The sequence below is a fragment of the Aquarana catesbeiana genome, linkage group LG04, assembly GCF_042186555.1.
Source record: "Aquarana catesbeiana isolate 2022-GZ linkage group LG04, ASM4218655v1, whole genome shotgun sequence".
Lineage (NCBI taxonomy): Eukaryota > Metazoa > Chordata > Amphibia > Anura > Ranidae > Aquarana > Aquarana catesbeiana.
In genome coordinates this window covers 319,492,867-319,512,782 of record NC_133327.1, presented here as the reverse complement: position 1 = coordinate 319,512,782, position 19,916 = coordinate 319,492,867, and the positions used below count along the sequence as shown (strand labels likewise).

Sequence of the window (19,916 nt, the reverse complement as noted above, 5' to 3'; positions counted from 1 at the left end):
CACTTGATCCCTTTTATGTTTATTTCATATGAATAAAAGTAAATAAAAAAAAAAAAAAATGAAGAATGCAGCTATAGCCAGTAGAATAGAGAAAGACTCTAACAATTGCCAGAACTTTAAAAAAAATATATATGAAAATTGTAACTATAGTCAGTAGAACAAAGAGAGGTTATAACAAACACCAGAACTTTTTTCTTTACTATTTGTCCTGCTTGTGAGATTTACACTCACTTCCTCTCCAAAAGACACCTCATGAACTGATGGAAAATCTCTTCAAAGTGAGGGGAAATCCACCTTTTGGAATTAAGCTTTTTCCTAAACATCTATTCTGGTAACAACTCTAAATTATGGGTTATTTTGCACTTTCTGTCCTTCTGACAATGGACGCTTGGACTTACAGTAAAGGTGATATATCCAGTGAGAAAACACACAGCAATTAAAACAGGGGTTCAAACCCCTTAATGCTAGCACTCCATTGTTTCCTTTAAATTTCAGTTCGCCTCCCTAACTAAAAACACCTTTTTTCATAAACAAACTTCTCCCAAACCTTGTATTATGCTTTAAGTATTTAGATATACTGGCTACCCAGCTCCTAAGATTATTACAAACACTAACACAATACAAGTAAAATTCTAAAATGTCCACAAATAAAAATGCTAACTGCTTATATTCAAAAGTTCTGTGTAAATGAAATATAAATCCAGCAAAACATTGCAAAAATGCATGCATTTTTAAGTCTGTTTTTCATTCAAGTACACCCACAACATGTGGACATAGTTTCACAAATGATCACTAGCTGTATCCGCAGATAACATGCATGGTAATTTTTCTGAATGCATATTGACTCATCAGGATGTCAATAAAACTTTAGGGTTCAAACCAGTGAATGTATCAAGGTCTGGTAAACATTTTTACCCTACAGGCTCTAACTCAGGTCTGAAAATAAGAAACATATACTCAAATAATATTAGACATTTTTGAACAGACAAACAATAGGTTTTGATTTAAATAGTTTCTACAGATTAAGGTGATATACTTGAACAAATGACACCTAAAATTGACGTTGTGTATTTGTTTTGTCTAAGTTAACAAAAATGCATATTTGTCATATGGAAAAAGTAATAAGTAATAAGTACAGTCCTTAATTCTTCCACCACTTCAGATCTGTAAAATGAGAATTGGGTGTTCCACATTAGGTGCCAATGATTAGAACCTCCTTAGGGAGTATACAGGTGAAACCTGTCTTATTTAGGCCTTGTTTATACTTGTGCCTGGGGGGGGTGTGGGAGCTGCATTTTTATCGCTCCTCCCCAACTGCTCCCTTTTATGCTGTAAAGGCAGTGGAGTGGGGGAGTACATAAGCCAGTGCATCACGAGATGCAAACATTTTCCCTGCTTTTGTATTCAGCGGCAGTACCACCCGCTGAACAAGACTCATTCAGCTAAATGGGGAGCCTCACAACCGTGTGCAATGTAAGCAATCGCATTGCATTACTGTGGTTTTTAAGGGGTTAAAACAGACAGTGAGGAGGTGCCTCCTAACTGATTGTAAAATGCTCTCTGAAGAAAGCAATGCATGTGTAAACTTGCCCATAAACCTCAGATATCTAGAATCGGTTTCTTTCTTTGCTATTGATGTGTGGTGTCATTATGTCAGGATCAATAGAGCTCTCTAAGGCCCTCAGAAAGAAAGTTGTGGATGCCTATGGGTCACTGAAAGTTTTTTCAAAATTAATCATTCCACAGTAAGGAAAATTATCCAATGTGGTATACAGCTGACCATTTGGTGCTAAAAGAATTCTCCAAGAAGCCAACAGTTTAATTGCAGAGTGTTCAGATAATTCTTGCAACAGTTGGAGACAAAGTGCATGCATCTACAAGATAAAGGTATTGCACTTAAATTGCATGAGAGGCGTGTTAAGAAAAAAAATATCTTTTCTGTTCAAAAAATATTATAGCAAGGCTATAGTTTGCTATTGAACATATAGCAAAGACCAGGCCTTCTGGAACAATGTGATGAAGACTGATCAATCACAGATAGAGCTGTCTGGTCACAGGAACAGTAGACATGTTTATGGCAAACTAAAGACAGCATTTCGTGAATAGAACCCCTATAACTGAGAAGCATGATGGGGGAAATGTTATGGTTTGGGGTTGCTTTGCTGCTTCAGGGCTTGGGTAGCTTGCAGTGATGGAGTCAACTATACAGTTTGTATAAAATCAAAGTGTGCTTGATAAGAATGTGAGGTCATCTGTCCAAAAGTTAAAGTTGAACTGGGAATAGGTCTTTCATCGCGACAATGATCTGAAGTACATTTGTAAATCCTCGAATAAATGTTAGGGATTGCCCTAGACAAAGCCCTAATTTAATTTTCATTTAAATATTGAAGAGGGATTTTGAAGTAGGTAGCTCATGCAATGAAACCCACAAACATCTTGCAACTGAAGAAATTGTGCATGAAGAAGTTGGGCTGGTAAGGGACTGGTAAGCAGTTAAACAAAATGCCTACAATAAGTTATTTCTCCTAAAAAAGGCAATCATTTTAATTTTCCACTGTAAAAGATTACATCTATTGATATTTGTGTTAAATAAATGAGTGAAGAGGCACATTTTTTTCTTGTGGTTTTTCAAGTATATTATCTGTAAGCAGTGTTTGAATGAAGATCTAAAGTTTGCCTGTTCAAATATGTTAAAAACATAAAAAAATTTTAATGGGTTGCACTTTGCAAGAAAATTTTCCTCTGCTCTTAGTAAATGTAGTGAAGTTTCACTTTGCAAAGAATACCCAAATCATGCGGAAGGAACATTAAAATAAAAAAGCATTTTTTTGCACATGATTGGATAATAAAAGTCAGTAGAGTTTCAAGTGATTCACTAAGCTCTGGGGATAACCCCCTTGCAAAGCGAGCAGATAATTTGCCGGTAGTGAATCAACCCCAGAGAGTCAATAAGGATGGCCTCTATGTTTCTCCCACACCAGGTTTAATTTGCTCCCACTGCTGCCTCTGTGTACTGTGAGGAGAGGAGAGACCAGTGCTGCTACACACAAACACAACACTGGATAGAGATATGACTTAGGTAATATATAAGGAGATGGGGGGAGTGGGGTGATAGAACTACTGGGACATTTTGGGGTAGATTTACTAAAACTGGTGCACTCAGAATCTGGTACACCTGTTTATGGTAGGCAATCAGCTTCTAACTATAACTTGTCCAATTATACTTTGGCAATAAAACCTGGAAGCTGATTGATTTCTATGCAGAGTTGCATCAGATTTTTCACTCTCCAGTTTTAGTAAATAACCACCTTTTTACCTTCACCTTACCTTTGGCTGTGTGGGGCTCTGCCCACCCGGTCGTGTCATCAATTCACAGTGTTCTGTGCATGGAAAAAACAAAGGTCCGACAGACAGCCTTTGCGGCTGTCAGCTTGTAGTTCTCAGTCGACTACCACGGCACTGTTGAACGCTATGGTAGCTCATTGATGTTTCCTGTTAATGTGTAACTGCTTGGCCATATGAAGTATGGTCAGACAGCTTACACAGAGTCTGCAAGAGCCCTGCATTGCACTCACATCTGCCGATCGTGGGTGCAATGCTTTCCAGGCTCCCAAAAAATGCTAATTTTTTACCTGCAAAAAGATGTGCATTTATTATTTTTTTTAAAAAGGTGAACTTATCCTTTAAGAAGGTAAAAAAAGTCTTGTCTTTAAAACCACTGTTAATAATAATTAATCAAGATAAAATGTGCTTATTAAAACCCTTCTGAATAGGAAGAACTGGTACTGGTAATGTTAGTAAAAGATACATTCAAACACCCAGAACTGGATAACCAAAGAGGAAACAGACAATCCAGCTTATCTTATTCAAACAACAGAAAAAATACCACTGTTTTCAAGGTAAAAATATAAAGACAAATTTCACGACCACATTTTCTTCTTACTGAAAAGGTGACATAGGCCTTTACCTGAGCCTCATCCTCCTCAACCAGAGTGTGCAATTTGCCAGAAGAATTTGTATTTTGCCTTAGTACTTGTGGCTGGTGAGGGACAGCTTCAGTCTGGAAATCTACAAAAAAAGAAACCAAATCATGACTATATGTATTTGGCTTTGTGCAAGTAAATTCACCACTCCTCTAATATTAGGTATCCTTATGTGTTGAGCAAAGGTACAGGTTATAAGTCACTTGCATGGCTCAGTGCTAAGGCAGGAAACTTCCAGAGTTTAATTTCAAAACATTTTAGTATATAATTTTATATACACGTAGAAAAATATTATTGTTTTAAGTCACCAGTCAGGTGGTATCTTTCATTCAAAAGAAGGATCTGGTTGGCGTGGGCAACTCCTCCACTTTTCTGCAGATACCCTGCTCTAGAATGTATTCAACAGTCCAAGTCATTGGTTCTTACTCTGTGTGATAAGGTAAAGTTATGCCGCATTCCCTATTTTGTTTTGAGATGTTATTTTCCCTTCCTTCGTGCTTACATGCTGTGTTTCTATGTTTGGAAAAATGGTTTGCTGCAGTCAAATTACAATCTGACAGAGACAGATCACGCTCCTGCTCACATAGATCAGCGTGTCTGAAATCAGCTTGTGGGTAGAAAGAAAAATGATCAAAACCAGGCAAAGGACTGAGCAGCAGGAAAGATGCTTGCTAATACATTCTAAACATTCACAAACAAGAGTCCATTTGTGGCAGGTCAAAAACAAGGGGAAAAGAAAGGACAAGTGAATAGGACCCTCCCGACCTGTACCAGACCCCACATTCTGCTAGGACAAAATAATTGAATCCCTTCAAGTCATAGTCCAAGGGGACCATACCTTATTGAATTTCCAGGGACAGCCCCTATTCATGTACGTCATCTTGTACAGAGGGAGGGCCGCATTTACCACAGCCTCCCATGAAGACCCTGCAGGCTGTGTTCAGGCTGACCATTTCATCAGAATCTCTTTTTTGACATAATAAAGGAGATATGATATTAAAAGCTTAGTATGGTGAGATCATTGCTCATCATCTTGAACCCCTAGTAAGGCTAAAGATGGGGAAAGGGAGAATTGTAATCTACGATTCATTTCCTCAAAAATAGCTGCCCAATATGACACAATAGAAGGGCATTCCAAGATTATGTGTAAATAAGATCCTGGTTGGAGTTTACAATGGGGACAGAGAGGATCACAGTCTGGGAATATTCTTTGTAGTCTGTAGGGAGTATAATATACCCGGTGGAGATTACTTGAATTAGTCTATCCCTAGAGGAAATTACTAGCTTGGGGCCCTGCTCCAGACAGTCCTCCCAATCTTCCCTACCCAATGTGGAGATATCCCCCTTCCAGTACTCCCACAATTTTTCTATCTTAGGTCAATTAACACATAGGCGAGCACCATATAGAGTTTAGAGAGGCTGTATAAATCACCAGGGGCCAATAGTTCCTCAATGGGATCGGCCTGAAGGGAGGGTGACTAAGGGAACTAGGATCTGATAGCATGTCGTAACTGGAGGTATCGGAACAACATCCAGCCCGGCAAACGAAACCTCTGACACATTTGTGCATAAGACAAACTCAAGGAATGTTTAGACTAAAGATGCAAGGCAGGCCACATTATCACTTCAGTCTTTAACCAGATACATGGTATTTACATGAGGATAAGAAACCTTATTTACAGTTTATTGACTGTAATTTCAAATCTTATTATGCTCAGCTGAAAATAGCTGTCACATTTTTTATTTTTTTTTTAAATATGAATCCTTATCCTGGTGTGTTAGCATTTTAAAATGGGCCATGTGTGCATGATTATTTTATACCTGGAAGCACAATTTTCAAATAATCTATGTTGTAAATATGTTCTTACTGTTCTTGGACAGATTTTTCATATTTTCTTTAACAGGTCTGATGAGAATATTCTTATGTATGTGGCTAGCCAACGCAGTGCAAAGGCCCACCCTAAACGGTCCAAGCAGTTTATATCCCATCAGGTAGACACTCACACTTCACTGTTACTGATAAACATTGGTCAGATAGGAAAAAAAAATCCCAGGAAAATCTAAGTGGGGCGTGACCAGCAGATTATACCTGTTCCCTTAACTTCCTCTATTGGAGTTTCACAGGCACTTCCAGATTCACTGTTATCATCTTCAATTAGGTCTTCTTGGGCAGGCTTTCGTAGGCCTTCTGTCATTGTGGATAATAATTTATACTGTAAAACATACATAACACACTGAAATGTAGTGAAAACCTTCAGGAACAAATGCAACTTATTATAAGACTACATTTTTAAACTCTAATTGTTATGCACCACAACCGATATATAACCAGCTAATATATAAAGTATAATAGACAGTGTTCACATTAAATGGTTAAAGGCTAGTTACTTGGCTTTTTTGTCTTAAAGCAATATATTATCAATCATTATTTTGCCAACTTCACAAACCATTTCCTTTTCTTTAAGTACAAAAGTTACCTCCTGCAGCTTTTCCATGATGTCCAGAGTTTGTTTAAGTTTGATACTTAGAGCTTCCAAGTGGTACATAATAATGTCATCGTCTGTTATAGCCACACCATTGCTTTGGTACTCTTGTTGCTGATCTAAAACAAATGTTTGGCAAACAAACAGAATTGTAATTTGTAAGGTACAAGAATCCCCTTTCAAATGTTGAAACTATTGCAAGGGGCTAATTAAAACATATCCAAACCAACGAACAAACATTTTATATACAGGAGATCAGAGACCTTAGATGTGTTGGCTACAATAGTTTTCTATTTCAGTTTTTTCCTTCTTCACCTGGTAATCCTGCCAGTTAAACGCTTCCTGTCCTACAGTGACAATTGTCACTCACCATACTGTATCTATGGAGAAGCAGCATTGTCACTTTAAAAAAAAAAACTACAGAATATCCTCTCCTCTTCTACATGACATAGGGGAAGAGTTCTGTAATTCTGGGGTACAACCTATGGGCCTCGGCCCGCTACTGGGCCGTGGCCTGTTTGCAGCCGGGCTGCGAAAGCTGCACTGTCCGACATGCAGCGGGCAAGCAGAGGGATGACATCATCTCTCACCGATGGCCCACATCACCGCTGTTCCACCCTCACAGTGGGGCCGCTTCACTGTTGAGATGAGGCGGGCGAGAAGAGAGATAAGATCATCTCTCACCACCCACCTGCATCACCGCCCTTCCACCCTCACAGCGGGGCCACTACACTGCTGGAGGGGAGGCAGAGGAGCAGAGAGTTGAGATCATCTCTCACCACCTGCCCCCATCACAGCTTTTCTCCCTCACTTGGAACCCATCACTCCAGGCCTGCCTCTGAACTAATGCGCATGCCTGTGCTGCCACCACTGCAGTGAAAATCCACATCTGGTGGCAGGTGACAATCCACACCTGGTGGCAGGTGACAAGTCCCATCTGATGGCAGGTGACGTGGCAAGTGACAAGCTGCATCTGGTGGCAGGCGAAGTGGCAAGTGACAATCTGCATCTGGTGGCAGGCAACGTGGCAAGTGACAAACCGCATTTGGTGGCAGGCAACCTGGCAAGTGACAAACCCACATCTGGGGGCAGGAAATGTGGCAAGTTACACTCTGCATCTACTGGTAGTTTATGCATTATGGTGAGTTGAACCGTTTCATTTTATATTACATTGTAATAATAGAAATGTGCTTCAATCATCCTGACACCATATCAACCATGGTGGCGTTATTGAAGCACCAACAGCAGCCATTTCCCCGACAAATTGCCCACGAAAACCTGCATCCCCCCGCCCCCCCGGCCTTGCCACAATTTTCCTCCACAACGCCGGTCCCCAGTGCCAAAAAGGTTTGGGACCACTTCTGTAGTTCATAGAAATATCTGGAAATTGGAAATATCTGGATTGAAAAGAATGCAACACAGGTAGATAGCACAAGAAGTTTTCAGCTCACAAGATTTCCGGCAGGTTCAGCAAGTATCAAACAGATAAGCTGCAGCCATGGCTGAAATAGCAGCAGGACTTCCTGAGGATGTATATACAGTATATGTACATTGGTCAATAAGTGGTTAAGCATTAGTCACTTAGACATGTGCCTGCAGACAGCAGAGACAGTAAAGTAAACTTCCTTCTTGTTTAATGTTGTTTTGTTTGTCAGCAATGATCAGCTTAATTAATCTTATTTACTGAGGGGGTGCTTTGTTTTTGCTGTGTCATGAGCACTTGGTAAAACACTAGGTTAGACAAGACAAAATTATTAAGATTTTGAAGGACAAAGCATCAACTGCAGGGATTGTGACAACAAATGTATAGATATAAGATAATGACCATGTATTAGGAAAATATTGCACTATTAAAAAAATATCCTTTCATGTTCATACTGTAAATCCAAATGCTAACTCAGTATTTGGGCTTCTATGAACAATCAAACAAACATGTTACAATAACTAGCATCAAGACAATTTGGTCTATGTCTAAAGCCACCAATGGAATGCCAATGGCTACAAAGTATAAATCTGGCAAATGTCTATTGCAGTTTTACTTCTAGCACACTGCAAGTAGACATTATAGGAAACGTGCAATCCTTACAACTACCAACTGCCCTATTATTGGCATACCACTTGCTATGGCAACTACAATAACCTCTTAATGATGTCAGTGGTCAGCAAAATTAACTTCATAAGAACCTTCAGGCACTTCACCTTAACCCCTCCAGCTGACCACTACACGTAAATGTGGATCAGGACCCTCCTTGGCCATCCCTACATAAGAACTAGAAACTTTGGTCTGGGGGTCAAGCACAAACTGCACGCCCCTTTCATGGTTGGGACTAGTGTCGGCTGGTGAAGTTTTAGGATGGGGGGGCGCCAGACCCCACCCCTCCTTTTAGATTCCTCCCACTTCTCATAAGCCCCACCCCTTATAGAATCCACCCACTCCGTCCCCTGGATTCCACTAGCTTCCACCCATAGTGTCAGGAGTATTTAGCTCAGCATCACAGGACAGAGTATACAGCCCCAGCACCACAGGATGGAGCATACAGCCCCAGTATCACAGGACAGAGTATACAGCCCCAGCATCACAGGACAGAGTATACAGCCCCAGCATCACAGGACAGAGCATACAGCCCCAGCATCACAGGACAGAGCATACAGCCCCAGCATCACAGGACAGAGCATACAGCCCCAGCATCACAGGACAGAGTATACAGCCCCAGCATCACAGGACAGAGTATACAGCCCCAGCATTACAGGACAGAGTATACAGCCCCAGCACCATAGGACAGAGTACATGCCTCCCAACTTTGGAACTTGAGAATGAGGGACACCTGAGGCTGATGTAAGCATGTGGCACGTCACGCCAAAAAGTGGGTGTGGCCAGACTGTTAACAGTGGAAGGGGCTCAAGGGGCATGGTTAAACAAAATGAATCCCCCCTACCACTATCCCTCTCCCCATCATTACACAAGACCCCTTCCTCAACACTACCCCCCATTGTTACACAGGACCCCCTCCTCCCTCATACTAACCCCTTAATTAAACACAGAGGTTATTTGTTTAGGGTGGAGAGGCAGGGAGGGGGGGTGTTTAGGGTGGAGAGGCAAGAAGGGGGTTATTGTTTTGGGTGGAGAGGCAGGGGGGGTGTTTAGGGTGGAGAGGCAGGGAGGGGGGTGTTTAGGGTGGAGAGGCAGGAAGGGGGTTATTGTTTAGGGTGGAGAGATGGGGAGGGGGTTATTGTTTAGGGCTGTTGAGGTGGGGAGGGGGTTATTTTTAAGGGTGGAGAGGCAGGGAGGGGCCGTGTCTAGGGTGTAGAGGCAGGGAGGGGGGTTATTGTTTAGGGTGGAGAGGCAGGAGGGGTTATTTTTTAGGGTGGAGAGGCAGGGATTGGGGTTATTGTTTAGGGTGGAGAGGCAAGGAGGGGGGTGTTTGGGGTGGTGAGGCAGGGAAGGGGTTGTTTAGGGTGGAAAGGCAGGGGGGGGGTTATTGTTTAGGGTTCAGGAGCTGGGGAGGGGGTTATTGTTTAGGGTGGGGAGGGGGTTATTGTTTAGGGTGGACAGGCGGGGAAGGAGGTTATTGTTTAGGGTGGAGAGGTGGGGAGGGGGTTATTGTTTAGGGTGGAGAAGTGGGGAGGGGGGTTATTGTTTAGGGTGGAGTGGCAGGGAGGGTGAAGGGGGTCGTTTTAGAGTGATGTGGCAGGGAGGGAGATTTGATTTAGGGTGTAGGGGCAGGGAGGGGAAATGCAGGAAGGGAGGGGGATGGATTTGGGGTTTGGGAACCCCACAGCTGCCAGTCACTGCTCTGCGCCACAACACTCAGCAACCCCACCCTCCCCACTCCCTGAACCTCTGCAACAGCTGAGAAAAGTGATCAGAGGTGGGGGGAGGGGGAGACAGGCTCACGGCAGGACACAGTACTCACTGCATTGAGCAGTCACTCGGTAGCCGCCCTGCAGAGGAGTCTGAGGAGGGGGAAGCATGTTGCTAGGAGAGAGAGAGAGACATGCCATTGCCAACAGCAAAAACAGAGAACTGAAGTAGGTACACTCTGTCTTCAGCTGTTGCAATCCTCTCTGCCATTCACAGTAACACAGTGAGGGAGATCACCTCCAATCCCCGCACTCACCTTCTGGCTCTGGTACACTGTGCTCGGGCTCAGCACTGCCAGCTCTGCGCCCACCCGCTGCATCTATGATCCGCTCCCCACCTCACATCACGGGGTCCTGGTCAGTCAAGTCTCCACATTCCACCCCCACTCCAGGGAAACTGGAAGTGACGCTGTGGTGCTGAAAAAGCACCGCACAGTCGCCCTCAGGTCCCAGCCAATGAAAAAAAAGGACAAGAGCCACAGACAAATCACTGGAGAGTGGGAGTAATTGCGGGCGCATCGTGCATGTACATTCCCTGAACACGGGCAAATCAGCTTCCCAGCTTGCAATCAGCTGATTGCAAGCTGGGAAGCTCCCCATAGACTACTGTGTGTCCGGCGTCCGAAAACTCTTAAGGTGACTACTTTTTTTTGTCAAAAGCTTGGGGGGGGGGGGGGGGCGCCCATGTGCCCCCTATGAATGGGCCACCACTGGTTGGGACAGATTTTAGTGGGCTAAAGAAAGTTTTATGATGTCTCACTGACTGGCAAAATGTGAAATGGTGAAATGTGGATGTTCTAAAGGACATCATTTATTGATACACTGAACAAACTGACATCCCATTAAATGCTTTTCCAACTTTCAAACATAAATTTAAAGCAGAAGCAATACAACTGCATTTCCCATGTAATGTATATAAAAAAAACAAAAACAAATGTAATACACACTTAATCCTGCTGCTTCTATAGCACAGAGTGAGCCACCATCCATAGTGTTGCTGACAGATAATAAAGATTCCCACAGCTCACATATTTTACTAAATACATCAATGACATCATTGCAACCAAGCACTAAATTTCCACTGGCATGCTTTATTCAAACACAATCGCTGGACTATTTTCCTGTCAAATTCTGCTCTTGCAATTAGTTTGATTTCCATTGTCTCTTTATCTGCTGTCTGTTACTACTCAAGGGCTTTATGCAAATGTGAACTCATAATTAGATGTCCAAATTTACATGCTTACACAGCAGCCTCCAAAAGAGAATATTCAGGCAGGACTAAATGGAGTCCATTTGCCATAGAGTCATAAATTTCAAAGAGCAAAATTGACGCTTTAATTTAAATTCAAATTATTGATTTCATTTAAAATTAATTCTCTCTAACAGACGTTAAATGGCAATATGTTTGGTCAAACATAAGAGTGGTAACACGTATCTAAAATATCTTGAATAAACAAAGAAATACATCACAAAAAACTTTACTTCACTTGAAGCCAGCACATTTTACATTATGTACTTGAAGTTGTACAGTGGGTGAAGGGGCACAAATTCTCAAAGTTTATAACCCCATCTCATCCACCCCAGCATCCTTCAAATAGTTCTGAATGCCCAAGGGGCAGGAAAGTTTGGCGATCGTGTGACAAATTTCACAGTGATCACATGATCGGAAGCCAGTCCCACCGGCTTCTGATCTTTAATCCGGACTGAGGGCTGTCTTTGACAGCACAGTCTTTGTGCACGCCCTCGGCACAAAAACATTGGTTGCCCAGTGATGCATATGTGCGTCATGTTGATGCTAAAGCCCTGCCTTTTGCCACTGCACATAAGTGTTGGGTGATTGTAAGGGGTTAAAGTGTTTGTTAGATAAAACTTTTTTCAGTTTTTGAAGTTTTGTGTAGAGAAGGGTTAAATTATCAGGCAGTTTATTTTTGCTGTTTCTGTCCTGTTGGGGAGAGTTCCCTATACTCCTGGGAGATACAACAGGTAATATCTGCAAAGTGTGGGGAATTTCCCTCTTAGACAGTGGTCAGTGGAACAATTGTGCCCATTGGAGGATTTTTCCTCACCTCTAATTAGGGTAACAGTTGTAAATATTAGTAAAGCTGACCATACAAAAATAGAACTTTGATTTTCTGATTACTAGTGGAGTTAAAATCGATGTTCATTCTCAACTGCAGTGAGGAAAAAATTCAATGGACCAGGTTTGAACATTTTTTAAATATGAAATTTCTAACATTGAATGTTTCTGTTTGGGAAAGTTAAAATGGAATGTTAAAAGCAAACACATTTTTTTTGTCCTTTAAAATGAAATCATCAAATGTACTGAGAATGTTTGTACAAATGTTTGTACAAACATTTGTTTGAAAACCTACTAGTGTATGGCCAGCTTAACAGTGCTCACCAGGACTTTTAGAGAGCATGACTATAACAAAGACTTTGATCTAGCGAAGACTGAAACATAAAAAAAAAACTTTACAGCACTGCTAGAAGATGCTTGCCGGTTCTTTGGAGGTCCACATCGATCCCTTCAATGAAAGAATGGGCGTCACTCATCAATCATATTGCAGCGATGGAGGAGCTGATCTATACCACCCAAGATAGGATCTCCAGTTTCTCGAGTATATGGGAAGCCTGGTTTAAATATCGAAACTCTCAAGGGTATCGAGAACTGATACAAGACAACGTATACCCGGTGTTCCTCGGTTAGTCCCTTTGTAGATACAATTGGAAGGCATTCTGGGTTCTTATACAACATACATCACTACCAGAAGCACATGGAGAGGGTATCTGGTGGTTATCTCACCCCCTTTTCTCGCATTAGCCTTTCAATACACTCCCTCTCCCCTCTCTCTTTCCCTAATCTTTCTTCCTTACCCCCCCTAACTAATTCCTAGCGGGCGGAGATTCTGGGATAATGGGCTGATTTAGTAGTCGGCTCCTTCTCCCACTCTTCTCACGATATGCAGAACAAGCAGAAATCAGATCAGGAACCTTGCCAGAGGCCCCAAATGTCTAATAACTTCGACAGGTCTATAGGGACCTGAATTACCTTACACAAACATGACAACGCAACGACATCTCGAAGAGCACTTGATGTCTTTTCATGTTAGGAATGTTGATTGTACCTTATGCAGGGAGTACCTTATTGACTATGTCACTGGTATGTAACTATTTTTTGTACTCCAGTTGGAGCCGTGTCCTTTTATATTGACATTTCTGTATTGTCTGTTAAAATCTTTAATAAAATTTTTACGCAAAAAAAAAAAAAAAAAACTTTACAGAAGGTCTAATCCTTTTCTTCTACATCCAAAAAGAAAAAAAAAACTGAATTTGGGCTACAAAAACATGTCAAATGTTAAATCACTCTGTAATGCTACATACAATCAGTTAGAAAAACTATATATATATATATATATATATATATATATATATATATATATATATATATATATATATATATATATATATAGCTATTTCATGTCACAGGCCCTTATAAACATCGTTCTATAATATAATTTTTCAGGGAAGAAAACTATTACTAACATAAGTATACTACAGAATACTAAGTTGCTGGGCCACCACTGTTATACTGGAATCCTTACTGCATTTATCTTCATAAATTAAAGGCATAGCAGAAGGACTTGTATCTGGTGATCTATAAGCCATATTTGGGATGGAATGACTTTCAGAGATGTCTGTGGGGTGTTGGCGACAAATCTGCACGTGTCCCGCTTTCCCAAACGCTTATTGTAGACCAAGGACAGTGATCTAACAAAAGCATCCACAAAAAAAGATTACCAATGATTATTGTCCCAAACTTCGATGGAAAGGGTCCATAGATACCCACAAGTAATATTGTTTAATGCATTTAGTAAATTTCAAGGCTATGTATTTCCAACAAATAGCATTCTGATCAACCTTGTTGACCAATTACAGAGATATACAACATAATATCATGAATTATAATGCAATTTTATTCTTATTGTTGTTATTATTATATGATATAATATATAATTACAAACATTTCAAATACAATTACAAATTAGCTTGTTTACTGATTGTTCTTAAGAATTAACACAAATTTTACAAATATACAATTGCACAAAAATAGAAACAGTAAACAAATACCTGTGCTGGATGTTATAGATAGCGGCATCTTTAGACTTGTTTTATTTGTTTTGGTAGTCTGCAAAGAAGATAATCTTCCAGGTGCCGTAGAAACAGAGCTTAGAGATGAGTATCGATGAAGTCCGTGTGCTCCAAACAACCAATCACGCAATCTGTGTACTTCTTCCTGAAAACAGTTTTGTACTGCAAGGCAAGCTTGTATTCTGAATTGAAAAAAAATAGACACAAAGAAATCTGAATATGATTTCAGAATTCTGCCTGAACACCTTTGGGGTCCTATAATAAATGAATTATTCCCTAACATTATATACAGTGCCTTGAAAAAGTATTCATACCCCTTGAAATTTTCCACATTTTGTCATGTTACAACAAAAAAAGTAAATGTAGTTTATTGGGATTTTATGTGATAGACCAACACAAAGTGGCACATAATTGTGAAGTGGAAGGAAAATGATAATTGGTTTTCAATTTTTTTTTTTACAATTAAATAAGTGAAAAGTGTGGCGTGCTTTTGTATTCAGCCCCCGTTATTCTGATACCCCTAACTAAAATCTAGTGGAACCCATTGCCTTCAGAAGTCACCTCATTAGTAAATAGAGTCCATATGTGTGTAATTTAAGCTCAGTATAAATTACAGCTGTTCTGTGAAGCCCTTTAGAGGTTTGTTAGGGAACCTTAGTGAACAAACAGCATCATGAAGGCCAATAAACACACCAGACAGGTCAGGGATTCAATTGTGGAAAAGTTCAAAGCACGGTTAAGGTATAAAAAAATATCCCAAGCTTTGAACATCTCACAGAGCACTTTTTCAAGGCACTGTATAAATCCTTTTACTAAGGGAAGGCAAATGTTCCATACAGCCATTTTTTTTCTTTTCGTTTTTGATATTGTGGAGAAGGGTTGGAGCCTCTTTCAGGTCTCTTTTGATTTCTGTCTGTGGAATTTCCCCATCCTTTCCTTTCATAATTAAAAATAAAGCTTATTCATGATAGCTTTATATACATTTATTGCATTCTATCATTCTATCAATCAGATAACTTCTTTTATGTTTAATCTCTTTTTTATTAGGTTTTTAGATGTTACCAGAGTCAGAACATATACTCAGGATATTATGACCAAGAATAGAGATAACTTCTTTTAATCAAAACAATGCACACAAAAAAAATCTATATATAGTAAAGCAATAATAGGATGTTATTGTTATAAGATGTTATTCCCGATTTCATATTTTGCTCTGTACATGCAAAGCTAATTTTTAGTCAACCCCCCATAAACTTTCGTACACATTGACAGATTTTCTCCCCATTGACATTACTTTGTTTTCATTACTCACCTTTCATAGAAAGAACTGTTTCTTTTTAAAATAACTCCCTTATATTTATCTTTGTTGTGTTTTTTCTCTTCTCCAGCCCCAGTCAGAATAGAATCCTTATTTGATACCATATGGTTCCTTACTATGCTCCAGAGTCTGTCTTCTGACCCTCCAGTTGTAAGACTTTCTTTCAGGAATAACTTACAATTCTGTGTTAACTGATTTGATACCTGGCAGAAGCATGTAAGCAAAATCATGAACAGTTAACAAGGACTTACAAAACACAACTAAAAGAGATATGAGGAAGATTTTTAAGGTCTTATTCACATGGGCATATGATATACATTTATATACTTTTAGTGGGCACTTCTAAATGCATACAAATGAATGCAGTCCCTATTGCAAGGGGTTTGCCCCAGGGAAACAGGCATCACTGGCATCGTTTCCAGGAGCTAGGCACCCTAACATTGCAGTTCGCAGGCTCCAACTCAACTCCCACAGTGCAAGCTTTCATTTAAAATGGTGCCACTGAAGCTGCCTGTACACAATGTTTTTCCTGCCTGGCTCCTGGGCATGATGCTGGGAATGACTGGGAAAGATAAGAGGGAGGGTGGTGAAGTCGCAGACATGGGGGACAGGCCATGGGAATAACCAGGTGCAACCACCGAGCCAATGGATGTGGTATAATCTTTTTTTAAATGTATTGCAGGTGCATTGATTATCCTGAAATCTGTATTACCTAATCCTGACCGATAGCCTCTCTGTATTACTTAATTCAAACCCCTGAACTCTGTTTTTTACCTAATCCTGACCCCTGGAATCTGTGCGTTACTTAATCCTGACTGATGAACTCTCTTTGTTACTTAATTGTGACCCCTGAACTCTGTGCGTTACTTAATCCTGAACCCACAACTCTCTGCGCAACCTAATACCGATCCCGTGAACTCTGTGCATTACTTATATCTGAACCCTGAACTGTGTGTGTTACTTAATACTGACCCCTAAACTCTGTGCATTACCTACTCCTGACTGCTGAACTCTGTGCAATAACTAATCCTGACCCCTGAACTCTCTACATTACTTAATCCTGAGCCCCTGAACTCTGTGCATTACTTAATCCTAACCCCTAAACTTTCCGCGTTACTTAATCCTGAACTCCCTGCATTACTTAATACCAGAGCTTTTTTCTCAGAGAATAGGAGCAGGAACCCCCCCCCCTTCTGAGTCACTTCTCGTCTCCACCCCCTACCCACCCCTGAGCAACATTCCTTGGTTTCATCCCCCATCCACCTCCCAGTACTGCCTGTTTTAGAGAATACAGAGCCAAGTATCATTTTGTGGTGCAAAGTAATTTGTATGGAATTTGTTAATGATAGCAAGAAAAGTAAAATAGATCCCCCACAGCCAGCAGCAATAGATTTGATCAAAAACAATAGACCCACCCAGCATCAATGGACCCCCACAACAAAATACCACCCCAGCAGCAACAGATGCCGCCAGCATCAATAGACTCTCCAGCAGCCAGCAACAATAGACCCCCCTTTGTCAATAGTAGATCTCTTCCAGCAATAATTGACCCCCAGCAACAATAGATCCCCCACCAGCAACAATAGACCTCCCAGCAACAATAGACCGCCACTCAAAAATAGATCCGCTCCAGCAACAATAGATCGCCCAGCAGCCAGCATTAATAGACCTTCCAGCCCACCCCAGCACCCCTTGCCAATACACACAGTACATTCAGTGCTGGAGGTGCCCGAACTGCGTTCCCCCGCGTTCCCGCTGAAAAAAAGCCCTGCTTAAAACTGACCCCTGAACTCTGTGTTGCTAACTAGCTCTATTAAAACATTTGTAAAGCAGTCACACGACACTTGTTCAGTACACTAGTTCAGTGGAGGAGCAGAGACTGAGTGTCTCTGGACTGTGGGCCCCAGTGATGACACGGTGTCCTGCTAACACCACATTTTGCTGTTCCCTTTCAAAGATCACAATCATACTATGGGTCTAAACCTGTGGATAGCATTGACAAAAAAAGCAGGAGGCTGGCAAGCCCAACAAAGTCTGGCAGGATCATCAGGTATTTGGCTTTACTTGGCAGCCACATCAGACATACTTAGGATTAAAAAAAGATAAAAAAGAAGTTAACAAATGATTCGTTTTTGAGTTAATTTTTATTTTTTAGGTTTACATAAATTTTAAGTAGTTAAAGTCTCAATTTCATAATGCTGTACCTTAGTAAGTAAGAGTCCCAAATAACCATTTTTGGAGAAGAACTTTGTCATGTTTTCAATCTGCTGGATGCCATTGAAGAGGCTGGGGATTGTGGTGTTTACAAGGTTTACTGGGTCAGTGTCAGTAGATAAAGCTTCCAGATGACGATAAAGTGCCTCCAGGTATTTAACACGGTCCTTTGTAGCATTGGTTGCCTCTGTAATCCTATATAAAATATTGGAGCACAATTAAGTGCTGCTTTATTCATTACATTGATCATTTTAAAGATCCATTTCAAATCATTTGAAAAAATGCATTCAGCATTTCTTTTTATTTTATGGGACTTTGAAAAAATATTACCCAATATCCATGGTTTTCCACCTCTTTAGCAGTTTAGATTTGGCAGATATTATGACTCCAATAACAGATTTGCATTCTTTTCCTCGTAGTTGCTCTGTTATCAATCCCAGCATCTTCTGTCTTTGGTGCCAGCGCTGAAGCTCAGTCAGAGGAGTAGTGGTAATATCCAGAACTCTAAACCAATAAATTACATTTAGAGAAATTCTTCTGTAAACTCAAGGAAAGAATGTTATGATGAGTTCTTATAAAACATTATTAATTTGTAAATGTTAAAGAGGGTTCCTGTTACTTTTTGTAAGTTGAAAATAGCACTGCTATTAGATCAATAATTTTCCAAAAAGTTTATGAAAGAAAAAATATTTGCATGTACAGTATAGGTGTACTTATAGTTGCATATTTACGACTATTATATATTTTTAGTAAATATACATTTTGAGCTATTGCTAGTCCATTCCACCGAAAGCAATTTTTGAATGGTTTTCATATTTTTACATGCATGCTGTGCCATGCTTTGATTATTGCATCTAATACACAGATTTGTACGGGATTGCTCTAATGCTCATCTGTTAATAGCATTTCCTGATGTTTCGACCTAACAGGAGACTGTATTGAATACACATCAAACTAATGAAGAAGCTCCAGTAATCACAATGAGGCACACCACTGCATTCCTCAATTCTATACGTAGCAAAAATGATCATCACCTACTATAATATTAACAAATATTATCTAAAAGTACAAAATGAAGTGCAAATAAAGTGGAGAGTGTTCAATATCTTTATCCACGATTTCAATGTTTACCATATTTTATCAATATATTTGTACCTTTCATCCACAGTTTCTGCCAAAACCTGCTCAATGGTTTTAATCCATTCAGAAAGTAGGGCTTCATTTTTATTGACAATCTCTGAATCAAGGACCATAGATCTTTGCTGTAGAAGATCTGGACTGATAATGTTCTGTGGTCTCTTCAAAATCTGAATTACAAAACATTTAGTGAGCAAAACAAAACTATATTTTTTAAATGCCACGAAAAAATATAAAAGAAACCAGACTTTTGAGCATCACAGTAATCTAGCAGGTAATAACCAACATATAAGACCCAATACAGGATCAAACCTTTTTACTGAAAGTCAGAATTAGATTGTGTGTGCTAACCCTTAGAAATGCATTTGACCTTTCAGTTTAAGACTTATGCCGTGTACACACGTGCGGACTTTTCAGCATCAAAGGTCCGACGGTCTTTCCGATGGACTTCCGATGGACTTTCGAACGAACGGACTTGGCTACACATGATCACACCAAAGTCCGATGGATTCTTATGCGATGATGTACGACCGGACTAAAACAAGGAAGTTCATAGCCAGTAGCCAATAGCTGCCCTAGTGCTGGTTTTCGTCCGTCGGACTAGCATACAGACGAGCGGATTTCTCGATAGGAACTGGATCCGGCGGAAAGATTTGAAACATGTTCCAAATCTAAAGTCCGTCTGATTTTCGACCGAAAAAGTCCGCTGCAGGTCCAATGAAGCCCACACACGGTCGGATTGTCCGACGGATTCAGTCCGTCGGACCAGTC

At 40.5% G+C, this 19,916-nt stretch overlaps 1 protein-coding gene across 1 annotated transcript in view; it reads right to left on the bottom strand.

The window, feature by feature from the left end:
• The window catches only part of LOC141141245 (dynein axonemal heavy chain 5-like), a 334,052-nt gene that overhangs the window by 299,543 nt on the left and 14,593 nt on the right, over positions 1–19,916 (bottom strand). The window contains exons 4-11 of the mRNA XM_073628924.1: positions 19,164–19,315; positions 18,339–18,512; positions 17,999–18,203; positions 15,789–15,997; positions 14,456–14,658; positions 6,461–6,585; positions 6,073–6,196; positions 3,968–4,068 (exon numbers count right to left, since the gene is read on the bottom strand). Of these exons, the coding sequence (XP_073485025.1) occupies positions 3,968–4,068; positions 6,073–6,196; positions 6,461–6,585; positions 14,456–14,658; positions 15,789–15,997; positions 17,999–18,203; positions 18,339–18,512; positions 19,164–19,315 (1,293 nt within the window). The remainder of the gene's footprint in view (positions 1–3,967; positions 4,069–6,072; positions 6,197–6,460; positions 6,586–14,455; positions 14,659–15,788; positions 15,998–17,998; positions 18,204–18,338; positions 18,513–19,163; positions 19,316–19,916) is intronic.